The sequence below is a fragment of the Octopus sinensis genome, linkage group LG11 (genome assembly GCF_006345805.1).
Source record: "Octopus sinensis linkage group LG11, ASM634580v1, whole genome shotgun sequence".
NCBI classification, from domain to species: Eukaryota; Metazoa; Mollusca; class Cephalopoda; order Octopoda; family Octopodidae; genus Octopus; species Octopus sinensis.
In genome coordinates this window covers 12163742-12186287 of record NC_043007.1, presented here as the reverse complement: position 1 = coordinate 12186287, position 22546 = coordinate 12163742, and the positions used below count along the sequence as shown (strand labels likewise).

Below are 22546 nucleotides of genomic sequence, written 5' to 3'. Positions count from 1 at the left end.
GTGTTAAAGAATTAAAATAAATAGAAAAAATTAAAAGAAACAAATTTATCTCACGACTCAGTATACTCTTTACTCTTTTACTCTTTTACTTGTTTCAGTCATTTGACTGTGACCATGCTGGAGCACCGCCTTTAGTCGAGCAAATCGACCCCAGGATTTATTCTTTGTTAGCCTGGTGCTTATTCTATCGGTCTCTTTTGCTGAACTGCTAAGTGACGGGGACGTAAACACACCAGCATCGGTTGTCAAGCAATGCTAGGGGGACAAACACAGACACACAAGCATATACACACACACTTATATATATATATATATATATATACATACATACATATATACGACAGGCTTCTTTCAGTTTCCGTCTACCAAATCCACTCACAAGGCATTGGTCGACCCGGGGCTATAGCAGAAGACACTTGCCCAAGATGCCACGCAGTGGGACTGAACCCGGAACCATGTGGTTGGTTAGCAAGCTACTTACCACACAGCCACTCCTGCGCCTATGTATCTGTCTACATCGTAGAACCTTTGTATGTCATTGTATGCTTGAAGACTAAGAAGACAGACTTAAATTTCAATGCTTCATCATTGGTTAGTGATTGAAAAAGAAACAATATTTACTTAAGCAAATTGAGAATGCTGATCAAACACCAGTTTATTTTGAAATGTCACCAGCCAATGCTTAAATTCTATCTGTTTATACAGATAGCAATGAAAAACAGCATTGAAAGAGCAATGCTTATTTATAATTGCTCACCATGGTAAACTGTCTGCTTATGTTATATTGAGACATAAGACATCTCTAAAGACAATATGCAAATTAGAAAGACTGGATTTTGCATAAATAATATGGCTGAGCTGTGAATTCATTTAGTTTGGTATTGTGGTTCTGGTGCTTTGAAAAAACTAAAATCATTGGTTATATTGAATCTTTTCATGCTTGAAGGTGGCGAGCTGGCAGAAACGTTAGCGCGCTGGGCGAAATGCTTAGCGGTATTTCGTCAGTCGCTACGTTCTGAGTTCAAATTCTGCCGAGGTCGACGTTGCCTTTCATCCTTTCAGGGTCGATAAATTAAGTACCAGTTATGCACTGTGGTCGATGTAACCGACTTAATCCGTTTGTCTGTCCTTGTTTGTCCCCTCTGTGTTTAGCCCCTTGTGGGTAGTAAAGAAATATATATTGAATCTTTTCATGCCCACCCCAAATCACCATCTTCCTTCTAATGTCTACTTTTCCATGCTGGCATGGGTCAGACAGAATTTGTTTAGGCAAACTTTTTATGACGAGATGCTCTTCCTGTTGCTAAGTCTCACCTGTTTTCAACTATGCTAGTATTTCCCCAAGGCCGGACATATTTTCATGGAAGACTGGAAACAAGGGACCCCTTGTATGACAGCAACACTTGTTTATAACTATCGAAACAAAGACACACATACACACAATATCTTTGTTTGATTTCTGTCACCCAAATCCACTTACAACCCATGGCTGTAGTAGAAGAAACTTGCCTAAGGTGTTGTGCAACAGGACTGAACTCAAAATCACATGGTTGGGAAACAACCTTCTTAACCACACAATCACATCCTGTGCCATTTCACCTCATCCTCAGCCAAGTCTTCATCACCTCTGAAGGAGGAATCCCTCCTTGGGTTCCTTGCACTGCTGTCTGTCTCTGGTCAGTCATGGCCATGTAGGCCCCAGGAAGTGGGTGAGATCATCTTGTTATCTTGTCTTTGGTTGTCTTTTGATCTTGGTGTCCATTCTGTCACCCTGATTGCCCATGTGTTGTCCTTCAGTTGTGCAAGATGGACATTGTACAGATAAAGCAAGAAAACGGTGCCCTGCAGCACAATAATGTAGTATTCATCCCCAGTTAGTCAACTACAATTTTACTTAGGGTCATTAAGCGTCTGCTTTAATAAACACTTTGAACAAAGCCTGGAAGTGTTGTGTTCTCAAAGACACGGTTAATCATGACAACGACTTAACTACTTCAGACAAAACTAAAAAGCTTTGACTGCAACAAGTTGTTTTGGTGACGCTATTGATTCTCGTACAATAGCTTGAACTTTTAAAACGATACAAAAACAAAAAAAATTTTTTATCGCAAATGCACTTAATGGATTGGAAGACAATGTTCGTATGGCTAGAAGAAATTGATGATAATGAAACAAATGTAAGTGAACAATTGGTGGAAAACGATATTGAATCAGAGTCTGATATCAATGGATAATGCAACGATATTGATTAAAATAAAAATCATAATTTGACAAAAACTTTTAATTGCTTTTATTTATTATACGTAGTAAATAGCCAAGCCACATTTTATATGAGGACACATCTATTTTTCTTTCCTTTTATTAAAAAGCAATTACACATTATACTAAGAGGCAAGGGGAAGGGCACATTGTATACGGGTTAATATAGTGTGTCTGTATGTATTCACACACGTCTCTATGTATGTATGTATGCATGTATGTATATTTTGGATGTGGAGATGCTAGTGCAGGTGTAGAATGATAGATAAGCACAAAATTAGTGCTTGGACTGATTAAAGTCTTAAATTCATAGGTTTTTCTTTTTGCTTCTTCTTGACATTCCGTTGTTATGTTTGAAAAGAGGTAAATTTTTTTTCAAATTTCAAAAACAACAAACGAAACCTCGAAAAACACCCATAGAACCCTGCTTAAATTCCAACTTCTTACTCGTGGTAAAGTAGTTCAGCAGAACAGGAGTTGGCTGCAAGAAACACAAGGCTTGAGAAAGTAATAAAGACACAATGCTGGACAAACGATGAGACAGCGGGAATATTTGGAGATTCCCATATGAAGACATTCACATAGTGAACTTTATGCTAGTTGATAATATTTTGCTTATATGCTTTGTGTAATATTGCCTCATTATGTACATCTCTTTGCATACTATCAACCATTCACCAAATTTTTGAAACAGCTGTAAAGAAAGAATTTGTGTCCTGTAATATATAACACCAGGTACATGCACACACGTATATACACATGATCACATGTGTATATACACACTCAAACAGACACATACAATCACACACTCACACACATGTGCATGACCACACTCACTCATTTGCAAGCACACACAACACACACACACATACTTGTATATGCATGCACATAGACACATGCATGCACTCACACACATACACATGCACACACAAACGCATTCACACATACAAATGTGCATACACACACTCACACACACACCAACAATGCTGTATATTCCTGGATATTTTCTTCTCCCATATTTTTGTAAATAATTTTTCAGTATTTAATGTAATTAAACATAAATATATCATAATTAAGCACAGATCTTTTCTCATAAACCTGCAACTTTCTATATTTCTCCATAGACTTCCATTATTCCCTCCGTAGAAGATCTAGACCCCGATGTTTTGTCAACTATGAATTCTTTACAGTGCTTTAAAGATAAAGAAAAACTTGTACAGGAATTATTAAGCTCAAAGTGAGTAACACTCTCTCTTTTAATTTCGTTTTTGGATTTGGTTTGCAAGATTCTTTATATGAGTTCATGTGTTGAAGCATATTCTGTTGTGTCTGGGGAGAGTCATTTTCTTTTTGTGCCTTACAATGTAACACACTCACCAGTAAAATTTCCACTTATTTCTTATTTTTAGTTTCCTAAAATTTTCATTGCGTCTTGCAACCTTTTCAATAGTCTTGAAATATTAGGAAAATAAAAATAAGAAATAAGTGGAAATTTTACCAGTGAGTGTGTTAAATTATTCTGTTGTGTCTGAGGAGAGTCCTTTTCTTTTTGTGCCTTATAATGTAACACTCTCACCGGTAAAATTTCCACTTATTTCTTATTTTTATTTTCCTAAAATTTTCATTGCATCTTGCAAACCTTTTTCAATAGTCTTGAAATTTTAGGAAATTTTAGGAAAAAAAAAAAGAAATAAGTGGAAATTTTACCAGTGAGTGTGTTAAATTATTCTGTTGTGTCTGAGGAGAGTCCTTTTCTTTTTGTGCCTTATAATGTAACACTCTCACCGGTAAAATTTCCACTTATTTCTTATTTTTATTTTCCTAAAATTTTTGTTGCATATTGCAACCATTTCAATGGTCTTGAGATTTTAGGAAAAAAAAATTTTAGGAAAATAAAAATAAGAAATAAGTGGAAATTTTACCGATGAGTGTGTTAAATTATAAGGCACAAAAAGAAAATGACTCTCTTTTAATTGTTTTCTAGATGTCTTATATTAATTGTGTTGTGCTGTACTAATTTATGTATAGGGGGTTACAAGGTGCCTTGTCAAGGATCTATCACCCTTTCTAGTGCTAATGTCATGAGAAAATGTAAAGTGGTTGATGATAGGAAAAGTTACCAGCTGTAGAAACCAAACCAGGACGAAGTGCACAATCACCAGTCTATGAGAACAGTAGATTTCAATTTAGAAATACCTTGTATCATGACATCTTGTCCAACCGGTAACAGAGAAGGTGAATCTAAAGGTGGTGGTAATGCATCTCCAGACACACCCAATAGCAAAGTATCATATCCAAAGAGAAGAAGAATTGTCCAGCAACAGTTGTTTTAAGGATTTCAGCAGAAGTTTAAAAAAAAATTCACATGGCAGTATAGTGCTGCACAAAGCAGGGTTTTTTGTTGTTTTTTTTATCAAGAAGGCACTGATCCAATCAGACCCCTACTGGCTATAAATGATGTTTAATTTTCAACTGCATACCATGTGATCTAATTTCTGAATGCTTTTTTTCTTCCTTTTAGACACAATACGGAGAAAGTTGTATATTTTTTGCTGTTAGATAGAAAACTTAGAAACCCTAGCATAGAAGATGACATTGAAATCAGAAGTCGGAACGATGCAGGTAAATGTCTTCGATTACTGCCTTTTTGTTGCAAATATTATTTAAATGGTGGAGGTGCAATGGCCCAGTGGTTAGGGCAGCGGACTCGCGGTCATAAGATCGCGGTTTCGATTCCCAGACCGGGCGTTGTGAGTGTCTATTGAGCGAAAACACCTAAAGCTCCACGAGGCTCCGGCAGGGGATGGTGGGGTTCCCTGCTGTACTCTTTCACCACAAATTTCTCTCACTCTTACTTCCTGTTTCTGTTGTACGTGTATTTCAAAGGGCCGGCCTTGTCACTCTCTGTGTCACGCTGAATATCCCCGAAAACGACGTTAAGGGTACACGTGTCTGTGGAGTGCTCAGCCACTTACATGTTAATTTCATGAGCAGGCTGTTCCGTTGATTCGGATCAACCGGAACCCTCGTCGTCGTAACCGACGGAGTGCTTCCACATTATTTAAATGATGCTGTTTTCTTTTTTTCATGTAATGCCTTAATTTCGGTCATGAGACACATTACATCGGTTTATCACATGGCGACGCTGGTAACGATCATGCTCGAATAGTGCTTTTTACGGTGGAACGTAATATATACCATTCAAGCGTGATCGTTACCAGCGTTGCCTTACTGGCACCTGTGCCAGTGGCACGTGAAAAACATTCGAGTAAGGTCGTTGCCAGTGCCTCTGGACTGGCTTCCGTACTGGTGGCACATAAAAAGTACCATTCAAGTGTGATCGTTATCAGTGTCGCTTTACTGTTACTTGTACCAGTAGCATGTGAAAAACATTTGTGCGAGGTCATTGCCAGTGCCGCTGGACTGGCTCCTGTGCAGGTGGCACATAAAAACACCATTTGAGCGTGGCAGTTGCTAGTGCCGCCTGACTGGCCCTCGTGCCGGTGGCACATAAAAGCACCCACTACACTCTCAGAGTGGTTGGCATTAGGAAGGGCATCCAGCTGTAGAAACTCTGCCAGATCAGATTGGAGCCTGGTGCAGCCATCTGGTTTGCCAGCCCTCAGTCAAATCGTCCAACCCTTGCTAGCATGGAAAGCGGACGTTAAATGATGATGATTATAATGATGACTTTATATGCATTTCTGACGTGTGTGTGCTATATGCATCTATCTGCGCTTAAAGGTCACACTAGTAATGGTTTCAAATTTTGGTCCAAAATTTTAGGGAAGGTGTGAAGGCGCATGGTTTAGTGGTTAGGTTACTCAACTCATGGTCATGTGTTTGATTCCCGGCGATGTGTTGTGTCCTTGAGCAAGACACTTTATTTCGCATTGTATCAGTTCATTCAGTTGGATAAAAATGAGTTGTACCTGTATTTCAAAGGATCATCTTTATCACATTCTGTGTCATGCTGAATCTCCTTGAGAACTATGTTAAGGGTACTCATGTCTGCGAGCTGGCAGAATCGTTAGCACGCCGGGCAAAATACTTAGCAGTATTTTGTCTGTCTTTAGGTTCTGAGTTCAAATTCCACAGAGGTCGACTTTGCCTGTCATCCTTTCAGGGCCAATTAAATAAGTACCAGTTATGCACTTGTGTCGATGTAATTGACTTAATCCGTTTCTCTGTCCTTCTTTGTCCCCTCTGTGTTTAGCCCTTTGTGGGTAGTAAAGAAATAAGTACTCATGTATGTGAAGTACTCAGCCACTTGCATGTTAATTTCACAAGAAGGCCATTTTGTTGATTGGGTCAGTTTTATTGACACCAGTGCCCAAATGGTACTTATTTTATGAGCCCTGAAAGGATGAAAGGCAAAGTCTACCAGAGCAGAATTTGGACTCGGAAAGGACCGCACTAATAATGTCAGATAATGAATGCCATTGGAAGAAGTCAGAATCATAGTGTTATGAACTACAACACTTCTTTGCTAGCGATCGTGCTCCACATAATAAATACTGATTCTTAAGAGAAATATAAACAGTAAAAGTACATCAACGGTGATATTTGCAAATAAATGAAGAGAAATTATTGATTGCAGCCAGTGTTGAAAGATTTAATTAATTCATATTGACTGGGTACAGATGTTTGGACACTGGCAATTTGGCATGGCTAACTGGACATTGAACATGCACCTATATATATATGTGTGTGAGCGTGTGTGTATGTATACGTGTGTATGTATATGTATATATACACACACATACATATATGTGTGTGTGTATATGCATATATGTATATATATATATACATACATATATATGTGTGTGTGTATGTATGTGTATGTATATGTGTGTGTATGTATATGTGTGTGTGTGTATGTATATGTATGTATATATATATCTATATCTATATCTATATATATATATATATATATATATATATATATATATAGAGGTGCAGGCATGGCTCTGTGATAAGAAGTTTGCTTCTAAACCACATAGTTTTAGGTTCTGTCCCATTGTGTGGCACCTTGGGCAAGTGTCTTATACTATAGCCTTGGGCTGACCAAAGCCTTGTGAATAGACATATATATCTATATATCTGTGTATGTTTTTTTGTGTCTGTGTTTGTCTCCCACCACTGCTTTACAACCAGTGTTGGTGTATGTATGTCCCTGTAACTTGAAAGTTCTGCAATAGAGACTGATAGAATAAGTATTTGGCATAAGAAAAAAAAAACTACTGAGGTTGAGTCATTCGACTAAAAATTTTTCATGGTGGAGCCCCAGCGTGGCCACACCCTAATGACTGAAACAAATACAAGACGAAAGATAAAAAATGGCCACAAGCCAATTATACACATATTCTTTTCTCCTATAGGTACAAGGCCCGAAATTTTGGGGAAGGGGTCCAGTTGATTAGATCGGCCCCAGTACGCAACTGGTACTTGATTTATTGACCCCCAAAAAGATGAAAGGTGAAGTTGACCTTGATGAAATTTGAACTCAGAACGTAAAAACAGACAAAATATTGCTAAGCATCCTGCCTGGCATGCTAACATTTCTTATTTCTTTATTGCCTACTAGGGGCTACACACAGAGGGGACAAACAAGGACAGATAAACGGATTAAATCGATTATATCAACCCCAGTGCGTAACTGGTACTTATTTAATCAACCCTGAAAGGATGAAAGGCAAAGTCGACCTCGGCGGAATTTGAACTCAGAACGTAGCGGCAGACGAAATACCTATTTCATTACTACCCACAAGGGGCTGAACATAGAGGGGACAAACAAGGACAGACAGACAGACGGATTAAGTTGATTATATCGACCCCAGTGCGTAACTGGTACTTATTTAATCGACCCTGAAAAGATGAAAGGCAAAGTCGACCTCGGCGGAATTTGAACTCAGAACGTAGCGGCAGACGAAATACCTATTTCTTTACTACCCACAAAGAGCTAAACATAGAGGGGACAAACAAGGACAGACAGACAGACAGACGGATTAAGTTGATTATATCGACCCCAGTGCGTAACAGGTACTTATTTAATCGACCCTGAAAGGTTGAAAGGCAAAGTCGACCTCAGCGGAATTTGAACTCAGAACGTAACGGCAGACGAAATACCTATTTCTTTACTACCCACAAGGGGCTAAACATAGAGGGGACAAACAAGGACAGACGGATTAAGTTGATTATATCGACCCCAGTGCGTAACAGGTACTTATTTAATCGATCCTGAAAGGATGAAAGGCAAAGTCAACCTCAGCGGAATTTGAACTCAGAACGTAGCGGCAGACGAAATACCTATTTCTTTACTACCCACAAAGAGCTAAACATAGAGGGGACAAACAAAGACAGACAGACAGACGGATTAAGTTGATTATATCGACCCCAGTGCGTAACTGGTACTTATTTAATCGACCCTGAAAGGATGAAAGGCAAAGTCGACCTCGGCGGAATTTGAACTCAGAACGTAACAGCTGACGAAATACGGCTACACATTTCACCCGGCGTGCTAACATTTCTGCCAGCTCGCCGCCTTGCTTATATACATACTCACACCAGATAAAGATATTCTGGTACAAGTGTCTCAATGACAGCTCTGTTAGCCAACAATATTATTATTGTACAGGAGTGGCTGTGTGGTAAGTAGCTTGCTAACCAACCACATGGTTCCGGGTTCAGTCCCACTGCATGGCATCTTGGGCAAGTGTCTTCTGCTCTAGCCCCGGGCCGACCAATGCCTTGTGAGTGGATTTGGTAGGCGGAAACTGAAAGAAGCCTGTCGTATATATATATATATATATATATGTGTGTGTGTGTGTTTGCCCCCGTAGCATTGCTTGACAACCGATGCTGGTGTGTTTACATCCCCGTCACTTAGCGGTTAGGCAAAAGAGACCGATAGAATAAGTACTGGGCTTACAAAGAATAAGTCCCGGGGTCGATTTGCTCGACTAAAGGCGGTGCTCCAGCATGGCCACAGTCAAATGACTGAAACAAATAAAAGAGTAAAAGAGTAATATACAATATGATAGAAGCTTGGCAATAACACAAAAATGTTGATGCATTCTCAAGACTGCCATTGAGGATTGGTGACAAATTAAATGAAAAATCAAAACTCATTTTTCTATTTATGGATTTGAAATACATCAAATTATTGATGAACATATCTTAAGGGAATATTGGTTACCATTAAAGAAATTGAACCAGACATGAAGTCTGATATTGACGTTATTCTAATTAAACAATTCTTTAATAATGATTGGCCAGAAAGCTAAATATCAAAGCTATCCGTCTTAGGGAATATCGGTAGATGGAGAGGAAGAATGTAATGTAATTTATGATCATAGGAATTTAATAATTTTGCAGTTCGGTTTTTCTTGAGTAATTATTCCAAAAATATTCCTGAATAAAAGTTTGACTCAGCTGCAAGAAAGTCTCTAAGGCATGGTTTTAAAAGAAAGGAATGAGTCATAGATACTGGTGCTGACAGAATTTTGGATCAGTGCAGTCTGGTATCCTTGCAATAGTCTGCCATGTTCCAGCATATCAATGAATTGTATCTGACAAAAAATATGAACCGCTAAGTTACGGGGATGTAAACACACCAGCATCAGTTGTCAAGCGATGTTGGATGTACAAACACATATACACAGACATACACACACATATATATATATATATATATACGAAGCTCATCATATATATATATATATGATGAGCTTCTTTCAGTTTCCATCTTTGGTCGGCCCGAGGCTATAGTAGAAGATTCTTGCCCAAGGTGCCATGCAGTGGGACTGAATCCAGAACCATGTGGTTGGTAAGCAAGCTGCTTACCACACAGTCTACTTACTACACAGGCCACTCCTACACCTATTGTTGACAAAACAGTGATAATAAGTTACAAAATTAAACTTGTATTTATCAGGGATTACCAAAACAGAACTTAATGGATTTGTGGATCACTTACAAAGAAATTTCATTCAATGGTGTACTTTATTAAAAGCAGTGTTTTAAAGGATAGGACACCAGAATCAGATTTGGTTACAAGATTGCACGGTGCCATTATCAACCAGACACACACTGGAACAAAGTAAATCACTGACAAACACAAAGACAGATAAATGCACACACACACACACACGCTTATTGGCTTTCACACAGTTTCCCCCCTACCAAATTCATTCACAAGGCATTGGTTGGCCCCGGGTTATAGTAGAAAACTTTTGTCAGAGGTGCCACTCATTGGCATTGAATTTGAAACCATGTGGTTGTAAAGCAAGTTTCTTAACCACGCACCCATGCCTATGCCTTTTAACATCCCATTAGTTTGCTTTATTCTCTCAGAAACTTCCTCTACCAAAATATAATTTGATTTTCTGAAGTGTAAGAATTCAGGTTTTTCAACTTTTAAATGTAAATATTTTTCAGATCCTCCTAGAAAAAGAGTCGACGCAGTTCAACTGAATGGCTCTCAAAGGTAAGGTTCTTAATGCTGTCTTTTACTGAAATCTATTAACTACCAAAAAGCTTCACCTAATTCTTCCAATACAATGGAATCGGTTTTTGTCCCTTACATTTTTATCAATGAATTTCTGGTATAATAGTTTTTTAAAGAGAATTTTGAATTATGTTTTGTGAATTCTTAAGTTTAGATAGCCATCTTCTGCTGTAGAATTTATTTTTAATTATTTCTGATATTTAACTATAAGCAAAAAAAAATGTTGGTAAGATTCTTTTTAAGATTATCTCTTTAGCACTCAGATTACTCTATCAAACCTAATGCTTATTTATCCACATAGTTTTTAATTAATCATGCATTATCACTTAGCTTTGAGATTTAACGATGTGATTGTTTATTTTTAGAATGACATTGTAGGGTAGGTGTGAGGGGCCAGTTAAAACCAGCTTGAACATAAGACAGGTAGAATAGTTGGGTTGGATATGACCAGTTTAAATTTAAAATGCTTAGAATAAGAAGACGAAGAATTTGAAAAAAAAGGAATAAAAAAAATCCTTTCCAATCATCATCGTTGTCTTCATCATCATCATCATTATCATCTTCTTCAAATAACGCATTTATAATAGCAATTATTCATGATTAAGCAAGGTGATTTTTATTTACTTAAACTCATATATATATGCATTTTTTGTATGATAAACTCAGCTATCTTAGTTTCTATTTCTTTTAATTATTGAGTGAGAGAACAGTGCATGCCATCAAAGTGATGGGAAATGAAATTGAGACTTACGTGGTTTGAGCTTGGTAGTATTCAACTAGATGTTGTAGTAGATCGACTCCTTTCTTTGTGCGGATTTCATTGACTTTTATTAGATACTGCGAACAAACAGAAGTAGAAATTAGACAACTTTAAACGTTCATCTGCTAAAATAAGTCTTTTTTAAAAAAAAGTCACTACATTACTGACCACCAGTAGATCATATCTTCATATAGTTAATGTATATTTAAGATTTAAGTTTGCAAATGAGAGACTAACAGAAAGTATGGAAAGCTAGCGGTGCCAAAATCACAAAGTATGAAAGACCAGCGGTGCGAAAATCACAAAGTATGGAAGGCCAGCGGTGCCAAAATCACGAAGTATGGAAGGCCAGCGGTGCCAAAATCACGAAGTATGGAAGGCCAGCGGTGCCAAAATCACAAAGTATGGAAGGCCAGCGGTGCCAAAATCACAAAGTATGGAAAGCCAGCGGTGCAAAAATCACAAGGAACATGATTATATGCATGCTGGCCTTCCATATTAAGTGATTTTGGCACCGCTGGCCTTCCATATTTCGTGATTTTGGCACCGCTGACCTTCCATACTTCGTGATTTTGGCACCGCTGGCCTTCCATACTTTGTGATTTTGGCACCACTGGCCTTCCATACTTTGTGATTTTGGCACCACTGGCATTCCATACATATATACGTAACAAAGACCAACCGCCTGGCATCTGTGTCGGTGGCACATAAAAAGCACTCACTACACTCATGGAGTGGTTGGCGTTAAGAAGGGCATCCAGCTGTAGAAACACCGCCAGATCTGACTGGCCTGGTGCAGCCTTCGGGCTTCCTAGACCCCAGTTGAACCGTCCAACCCATGCTAGCATGGAAAGCGGACATTAAATGATGATGATGATGATATATATATATATATATATATTGCTGTGTTAGCTGAAACTCTAGATCATCGAATCAAAATTTCCAATCATTACATTATTGAACATAATTGATTTGTATTATCAGCAGATTAGTTTACAAATTGTGTTCAATTCTCCACGCGATAAGTAGCAAAATAAATAAATAAATAGATAAATAAATAAATAAAACGTCTAATCTATTTTTAACTTATTGTTGTCCAACCCTTACCAACATGGAAGATGGACATCAAAAGAAGAAGAAGAAGAAGAAGATGATGATATATTAGACTTTATATTAGCTGAAAAGAATAGATTAAAGTGTGGAAAGTTATAGAAACATCGAAATTGATTTAGTATAGCTTTTTTATCGATTGTTCTTCTTCTTGTGAAGATGCGTAGGAGTGGCTGTGTGCTAAGTAGCTTGTTTACCAACCACATGGTTCCGGGTTCAGTCTCACTGTGTGGCACCTTGAGCAAGTGTCTTCTACTATAGCCTCAGGCCGACCAAAGCTTTTTGAGTGGATTTGGTAGACGGAAACTGAAAGAAGCCCGTCGTATATATATATATATATATATATATATATATATATAGACAGACTTTGAGGCAGACTTTGTGACAGGCTTTGAAGCAAATTTTGAGATAGACTTTGAGATGGCCTTGAGATAGACCTTGAGGCAGACTTTGAGATCAACTTTGAGACAGACCTTGAAACAGATTTTGAGAGACTTTGAACTTGACTTTGAGACAGACTTTGAGGCAGACTTTGAGGTAGATTGTGTGGCAGGCTTTGGGACAGATTTTGAGACAGACTTTGATGCAGACCTTGAGAAGATTTTGAGATAGACTTTGATGCAGACCTTGAAACAGACTTTGAGACAGACTTTGTGACAGACTTTGAGGTCCTTTTCTGTTTCAGTAAGGAGCAGACCTCAACATATGAAATACTGTGTACTCAACACCAGTTCACTCTCAGCATTGACTCCTGTATTGAACATGGATTTGTCGAGAGTTTCATTAGAACCATCACAATCAAAGCAGGACTTTAAAAAAGTGCCTCTACCTTAGTTGTTAAAGTTTGGTGTTATAAGCAAGGCATCTAATACTAAATATGGATTTGGGCAGGAGGAAGTCAATACATAAGAAGTAATTGTTTTATAGGTATTCTCAGTTGTTGTATTTGCTGGACATAAGTAAATAGTGATCACATGTACATGTTTATATCTACATATGGTATGGGACATCATGGCACAGCTGTTTCGGCACTGTCAGTTTGGCATTGCTGGTTTGACACTGATTTATTTGACATCAATTGTTTTAATGTTTCTCTCATTCTCTCCTTTCTCCTCACTCTCCTTTTGTGTATGTGTGTGAGCATATCTCTCTTTATATCTATGACGGGAAAATGGTAATGCCAGTTGTGTTCTGTTAATAAATTGTAATCTCTCTCTCTCTCTCTCTCTCTCTCTCTCTCTCTATCTCTCTCTGCATGTATACATTTCTTCACATTTATGAGTGTGTGTGTGTTTGCTTCCAGTGCCAAAAAGTACTGTCGCTAAAACAGGTTCAGTGTCCAGTTAGCCATGCCAAATTGCCAGTGTCAAACAGCCGCTCCCAGTTGTCTCATTCTAAAATATGTATATGTGTTTCAGTAAAATTACAGATATTAGGAGAATTGTGTGTGGGCGAAGCGTATGTGTTCCTAACTTGTGTATAATCTAAATTCAAATATATCCTTATTTTCAAAATAGTTTTGATGGGTTTTGATAGGTTTGCAATAACAATATGTGATTTCGAATGTAATCATTTGAACTGAAAAAAATTTGTGAATTGTTACTGCACTTTTTCATGTGCAACTTGGATTATTCCAACCAAAATTTACAGCCCAAAAATCGTAGTTCAATGCATACACAAAGATGATTTTGGAGGACCAAAAATGTTATGTGAAGTGCCGCAGGATTTGGAAAAATGGTGACATTGTTTGAATGTATACGCTATATTTGCATTTTATATTGTATTGACTTATATGCTGGAAAATACAATAATTAGATGTACTGTGAGTGAAATAATTCTAGAAAGCAGAAACCATTACTATTTAGTACTGAGAAATAGATATGTAAATTGAAAAATATAATGATTTCTTTTAACTTTTGATTGCTCCATTTTTTTACCATTTATCAAATGTTTGGAATTATTATGACATGGAATTATTATGTCATGTACTGTAGTATTTCTAAGATTGCTTTGCTTTCATTTCTGAAGCTTTTGCATTGGCTATATCTCTTCAAACTAAAATCTTATATTATAAATATGAATAAATACATAGAAATATTTAGTATAAGCGTACAAAGCAGTGAGAATCTAAATAAAGGTGTGTACAGTTTCTCTTGACATGTTTTTGTACACTAGAATGTGAAAGGCATTCACTGTGGGATTTTGTCTTGGAGGAAAACATCATAAACTTTGCGTGAAACTCTATAGGAAACCACTATAGGACATTGTGTGTGGAAGCTCAAAGTTTTTACAGACGAAAAGAAATTTTTATGCCACTTGGATCTCGATTCGATGTGTTTTTGGTTACTTGGACACTTGGAGTTCAGCCCAATATGGTTTTATACACAAAGTCATTAGAGATGGTTATTTTTTCTTTTCTTTGAGACAGAATCTTGCAGTGAATATCTTTCATGTCCAGCTGTCCAAGAATGTGTTGAAAATAAATGTACATGTCTATATATATAGATGTGTGTTGTGCGCATATATAATATATGGATGTATGTATGAGTGTGTGTATATATATATATATATATATATATATATATATATGCGTATATATATATATATATATATATATATATATATATATATATATAATATAAAAATAAATATATATATAAATATAAAAATAAAATATGAAAAAATATATATACATAAATACACACATCCCCTTACTGCTTCATGTGTTTATGCTAAATATATATATAGACATAACTTTATTATATATATATATATATATATATAGACATATATGATATACATATACACACACACACATATATATGTATATACACACACACATATACATGTATATGTATGTGTGTATGTATGTATATATGTGTGTATGTGTGTGTATATATATGTATATATTATATCATCTTAATCATCTTAATTAAAAACAAGAGAGTAACTATTTTGTATCTTTTGCACAAAGGTATAGCTTAAAACTGTCATCATTACCATCATGCATTCTTCTACTAATTCCATGCTTCTTTTCTTCCAATGAATTTTTAAAGCTTCTCTGAAGAACTTTCCCAGGAATGAAAAAAAAAAATTAAAATAAAAAAAACCTTCTGAAAATAGTGATATATTCTAACTGTAGCTGTTTAATGTTAAACTCGAGCATGTGATTAACATGACGCCTATTCATCCTCTTATCTTTCTTTGCCTTCAGCCGACTTTCATTAGGCAGCATCAGTGAAGGGTCCCCTGTTGCTTCTCGGAGGGCACTTGCCATTCAGCAAGTGTAAGTAGCATGGGCTTCATCACTTCTCTCTGTGTTGTTACCTCTGTGTCGTCGTTTGCCTGCACCTGCACATGCATACATTACACACACACGAGCACGCATGCAATCATACACACATATGCACACATGCAATCATACACACATATGCACACACGTGTGTGTGTTTGTGATTATATATATATATATACAGCAATTTACAATGCTTCATCAAAAGAGAGAATTATAATTGTCACTAAATGAGGCTAGAAATAAGAGCTAAACTCTGTTAACTACAGCACTGGAGCAGTTTAGCTCCTATTTGTAAACACATATATATATATATATATATATATATATATATATATATATATATACATTCTTCATTTGTCTTCTCACCACAGTATATGAACTTCTTTGGATTTAACTCATAAACTTCAGTGGTAAAACAGAAATCAACAAATTGGTAATTCATTTCATTGTTATCAAAACACACAAAGAAATTTTAAAATATCAAAAATTTAAAGAATTAAATTGTGGTTGCAATGAATTCACTCTGAAAGAAATGTTTAAGTTTTTAGCACACATGAAATAAATGTTATTAGTTTCTCACAAAGGACTTGAAAAATCATTTATAAACATTCCCTTCTCATCCTGTTGTACTTTGTTTATCTCTTGTTCTTTTCTTTCTTCCTTGCTTTTTCTTTTTTTTTTCTTTTTTTTTCTATTTCTTCAGTGCATGAATTCTAACCTAAGATAAACTTTATATCTAACAGTTAATTTTGTGTTTGTATTTAGTTTGCAAGATTCTTGATGTGAATTTGTATATTGAAACGCATTTTGTTGTATCTTGGGAGGGTCATTATGCCAATAACTGACACACACACTGGTTCTACTTCATTTCTTTTATTATTATTATTATTATTATTATTATTATTATTATTATTATTATTATCAGTCAATATGTTCAAATGATTAATCAAACTGTTAATTACTTAAATGATTAAATGTTAATGAATTGACCAATAATTCTTTTCTATATAGGCACAAAGTCTGACGTTTAGGGAGAAGAGATTAGTTGATGAAATCACTCTTCCCCCCAATACTTGACTGTTACTTATTTTATTGACCCTGAAAGGATAAAAGACAAAGTTGACCTTGGTAGGATTTGAACTCAGAACATAAAGCCAGAAGGCATACTGCTAAGCATATAGTCTGATGTGTTAATGATTTTACCAGCTTTCTACATTAATCCATAAGCATTCAGATTACTCTGCTAAATGCAGTGCTTATGTATTCACCTTGTTTTGAATTAATCATGCATTATCTCATAGCTTTGAGAGTTCAATGATGTGATCGTTTATTTTTAGAATGACATTGTAGGGTAGGTGTGAGAGGCTGGATCTAGCTATTTTGAACATAGAACAAGTAGATGGAGCTGATATGGCTGGTTTAAATGCTAAAGGATTCATGAATTGGTTAATTGATCTGAAACTGTGTGTTGAAAATAAAAAATAATTACATCCTACTACACTCTCGGAGTGGTTGCCGTTAGGAAGGGCATCCAGCTGTAGAAACTCTTCCAGATTAGATTGGAGCATGGTGCAACCATCTGATTCGCCATCCCCAGTCAAATTTTTTGGCAAAAGAGACTGGTAGAATAAGTACTAGGCTTACAAAGAATAAGTTCTGGGGTCAATTTCTTTGACTAAAACCGTTTAAGGTGGTGCTCCAGAATGACCACAGTCAAATCACTGAAACAAGTGAAAGGATATAGATATGTGTATGTTTGTGTCTGTCATCACACTACTACTGCTTGACATCTGGTGTTGGTTTGTTTATGTCCCTGTAATTTAGCAGTTCAGCAAAAGAGACTAATAAAATATGTACCAGACTTTAAAAAAAAAAAGCAACACAAAAACATAAGTACTAGTGTTGATTTGTTTGACCAGATCTCTTCAGGGTGGTGCTCCAGCATGGCTACAGTCCAGTGACTGAGGCAAGTAAAACATTATCGAAAAAAAAAAGATATTAAATATAGGCATAGGAGTGGCTGAGTGGTAAGTAGCTTGCTTACGAACCACATGGTTCTGGGTTCAGTCCCACTGTGTGGTGCTTTGGGCAAGTGTCTTCTACTATAGCCTCAGGCCGACGAGAGCCTTGTGAGTAGATTTGGTAGACGGAAACTGAAAGAAGCCCGTCGTATATATGTATATATATATATGTATGTGTTTGTGTTTCTGTGTTTGTGCCCCCAACATCGCTTGACAACTGTAGCTGGTGTGTTTACGTCCCCGTAACTTAGCGGTTCAGCAAAAGAGACCAATAGAATAAGCTCTAGGCTTATAAAGAATAAGTCCTTGGGGTCGATTTGCTCGACTAAAGGTGGTGCTCCAGCATGGCCACGGTCAAATGACTGAAACAAGTAAAAGAGTAACAGCAAAAGAAGAAAAAAATTACCCCTTAATTACATTGTTTTTAGTAAATCTAACCACAAATTATTATTTCATATAATTTTCTTAATTATGTCTATCTTTATTAATGAAAATCACTAAGTTAATACTGAAATAATCGTTAACTTCATCTGAAACACATAGAAAAATATTTACTCATTCTATTATTTTAAAATGAATTCATTTTCAAAAGCATTTTAAGTGATTTCCATTGTATGTCAATGTTATTATTTTCGATATAAATCCATTAATTCTGCTGGATATGCAAATTACTTTATAATTGCTTGCAATTTTCTGAGAGCTTTTTCTTTTAAAAAGAAAACACAGCATTTTGAAGTCAGGTAATAGCAGCGGATGTTGTCGTCGTATATTTAGCCAAACAGTGTATATAATTTCAAATAGTTGATATATAGCTCTTTACTCTCTCTTTTACTCTTTACTCTTTTATACTTGTTTCAGTCATTTGACTGCGGCCATGCTGGAGCACTGCCTTTAGTCGAGCAAATCGACCCTGGGACTTATTCTTTTGTAAGCCCAGCACTTATTCTATCGGTCTCTTTTGCCGAACCGCAAAGTGACGGGGACGTAAACACACCAGCATCGGTTGTCAAGCAATGCTAGGGGGACAAACAGACACACAAACATATACACACACACTTATATATATATATATATATACATATATACGACGGGCTTCTTTCAGTTTCCGTCTACCTAATCCACTCACAAGGCATTGGTCGGCCCGGGGCTATAGCAGAAGACACTTGCCCAAGATGCCAAGCAGTGGGACTGAACCTGGAACCATGTGGTTGGTTAGCAAGCTACTTACCACACAGCCACTCCTGCGCCTATAACAATTTTTTAATTTTTATTTTTATGTTTCTATGTGATTCACTCATTGGACTGTGCCCATACTGGAGGCTTAATTGAACAAATTGGCTCCACTACTTTTTTTTAAGTGTATTATTCTGTCAGTCTCTTTTGCTGACTCACTAAGTTATAAGGGACATCAACAAACCAACACCAGTTGTCAAGTGTGGCTGAGACAAACACAAAAAACGTGCATGTATGTACATACATATGCACACATATGTATGTGTGTGACTTAAAGGTTTGGTCACCATTTAGTTACATATTTAGCAGTTGGTTTTAGATTTACTTATTGAATTGATTGACCGATATGGTTGTACATACTCTCTTTACTCTTTTACTTGTTTCAGTCATTTGACTGCGGCCATGCTGGAGCACTGCCTTCAGTTGAGCAAATCAACCCCCGGACTTATTCTTTGTAAGCCTAGTACTTATTCTATCGGTCTATTTTGCCAAACCGCTAAGTTACAGTGACGTAAACACATCAGCATCAGTTGTCAAGCAATGTTGGGGGACACACACAGACACAGAAACATATACTCACATACATGCATACATATATATATAAACACATATATTATATTAAATTAGAGATAAAACCACTATTAGGCAAATCATACAATGAAAAACTTAAGCCAATACATAAGATTATTTAATTTATATTATTTAAATATATAACAAAATTATTAAAAAAATATAATTAATATAACACTACGATCGTTTCATGGCTGTTAATTTCTTTAAATTTTCGAGTTACAGTCATTCATCAGGTGGTTTAAATATTTAACTTAGCGAGGGGCTTCTTTCAGTTTCCGTCTACCAAATCCACTCACAAGGCTTTGGTCAGTCTGAGGCTATAGTAGAAGACACTTGCCCATGATGCCATGCAGTGGGACTGAACCCAAGACCATGTGGTTCGTAAGCAAGCTATTTACCACACAGCCACTCCTGCGCCTATTCACATAGGATAAATTTGTTTGAAAGTTGTGGTTTTTTTTTGGTATGTTTCTTCCCCAACAACACTTATTTTAGTGTTGTTTACACCGCTGGATTGAGTGGTACTGCCCAGGTGTTGAAACCATAATGATATCTATGGGGCAGCTGATGATGGAGCTATGTTGGATTGTTACTATGGCTGTTTTTGTATGTGTGGAATAGGGTTATGACACGTCCTTTTGATATATATACATATATATATATATATCTTCTTCTCTTCTTAGATCACATTCATGCACATGTCTATGCATATATATATATATATATATATATCACTGTGATCACCGTGACCGACCAGGTTATTAGATGTTGCTATACACTGCTGCTCACAATGCGCTTTGCATTGTTTTAGCCTTCGAATGACGCCATCCCACTGGCTAAGTGAGCAGGCCAACAGAAGAAAGAGTGAGGGAAAGTTGTGGCGAAAGCATACAGCAGGGATCACCACCACCCCCTGCTGGAGCCTTGTGGAGCTTTAGGTGTTTTCACTCAATAAACACTCACAAACACCCAGTCTGGGAATTGAAACCACGAGTCTGCTGCCCTAACCACTGGGCCATTGCGCCTCCACACACACACACACATATATATATATATATATATGTATGTATGTATGTATATATTATTATTATTATTACTATATAATAATATATATATATATGGCTGTCAGCAACGAGCTCGTGGAAACAGCATGCTGGACGAAATGCTGGGGTCGAATGTAATCAACCAGGTCCATGACCCCAAATTTCGGGCCTTTTACCTACAGTAGAAAGGATTGTTGCTGTTATTGTGTTCTGCGTATATTTTATTTATAATCTAATTTAAATTCTGAAATACATTTCGTTCATGATAAATTAATATGTAACATGTCTTCTCGAAGAAGACAAAAATTAAAAAGTAAAGCTACATAATTAATAACTCCCCAAAATATTAATAAAGAAAAATGTAATTACTGATCAATATACAATCAAACATTCACAAGTATTTTGGCTGGGAGCAATAATTGATATATTTGTTTTATTAAGGAATTCTAAATAAAGTGTCAGCTAATTATCTGCTAATTATATGATATGAAAAACTGATTGGGAATAGATATAATTATAAGACCTGCTGGTGAATTTATTAATTATTAATTATTAATTATTATGGTTCACTTACTTAAGCCATAAACCTTCTGAAGCTTTTTATAACATATTTATTGATTTTTTTAAAAACTGTGATTGGGAGAAGAAAGGAAGCAGTGCCTTGGTTTTTACAAGAAGTGTCCCAGATAAGGGAGAATGATGTTGCTGGGTGTTTGGGTTTTGGTTGGATGTGTCTTTAGGAAAGTCTTTGATGGATGGAGAATTCTGGAAAATTTAGTTACTATTCTAGCAAAGATAAAAAAAGGCTGGCTGGTTGGATAGATTGTGTTCTTTACTATGTGTGGGAGATTAGACACAGTAAGGAAGCTAGGAGGGTGAAAAAAGATGGGTGGGTCTGGTTGCTAGGACAAACAATTGTAGCATTGATAGTGCCGATGGCACGTAAAAAGCACCATCCGTTCGTGTCCGTTGCCAGCCTTGCCTGGCCCTCGTGCCGGTGGCACATAAAAAGCACCATCAGTTCGTGGCCGTTTGCCAGCTCTGTCTGGCACCTGTGCGGGTGGCACGTAAAAAGCACCCACTACACTCACGGAGTGGTTGGCGTTAGGAAGGGCATCCAGCCGTAGAAACACTGCCAGATTTGACTGGGCCTGATGAAGCCTTCTGGCTTCACAGACCCCAGTAGAACCGTCCAACCCATGCTAGCATGGAAAACGGACGCTAAACGATGATGATGATGATGATAGAGAAGACACAGTCCACTCTTTGAGCTGCTGGTTCACATTGGTCAAGGATTAAATCTTTGGCAATCAGTTGAATAGCTAAAGCTGGTTGAGAAGTTAACACAGCTATATCTGAAAGTGTTAACAAGAAATCCTGAGCTGGCAGAAACATTAGCACGCTGGGTGAAATACTTAGCGGTATTTCGTCTGTCTTTATGTTCTGAGTTCAAATTCCGTCGAGGTTGACTTTGCTTTTCATCCTTTTGGGGTCGATAAATTAAGTACCAGTTATGCACTGGGTCGATGTAATCGACTTAATCCCTTTGTTTGATCCCTCTATGTTTAGCCCCTTGTGGGCAATAAAGAAATAAGTTATTTTGTTGCTGGGTTTAAAACCACTGCCATCTTGTCGTTGCATGCATTTAGCTGAGTTAATATTAGGGATAGTCATTAATATGAGGATAACTGTCTCACTTCTTCCAAACTTTTACAGAGACCATTAAAAAGGTCATGGGTACTG

At 36.8% G+C, this 22546-nt stretch overlaps 1 protein-coding gene across 9 annotated transcripts in view; it reads left to right on the top strand.

The window, feature by feature from the left end:
* Positions 1-22546, top strand: part of LOC115217166 (serine/threonine kinase SAD-1-like) — a 362920-nt gene that overhangs the window by 286839 nt on the left and 53535 nt on the right. For 8 of the 9 annotated variants that reach the window (XM_036507077.1, XM_036507076.1, XM_036507071.1 and 5 more), the window contains 4 exons: positions 3384-3496; positions 4781-4881; positions 10699-10747; positions 15853-15924. In XM_036507077.1, the coding sequence (XP_036362970.1) occupies positions 3384-3496; positions 4781-4881; positions 10699-10747; positions 15853-15924 (335 nt within the window). The remainder of the gene's footprint in view (positions 1-3383; positions 3497-4780; positions 4882-10698; positions 10748-15852; positions 15925-22546) is intronic. The other variant, XM_036507075.1, reaches the window with a different exon arrangement.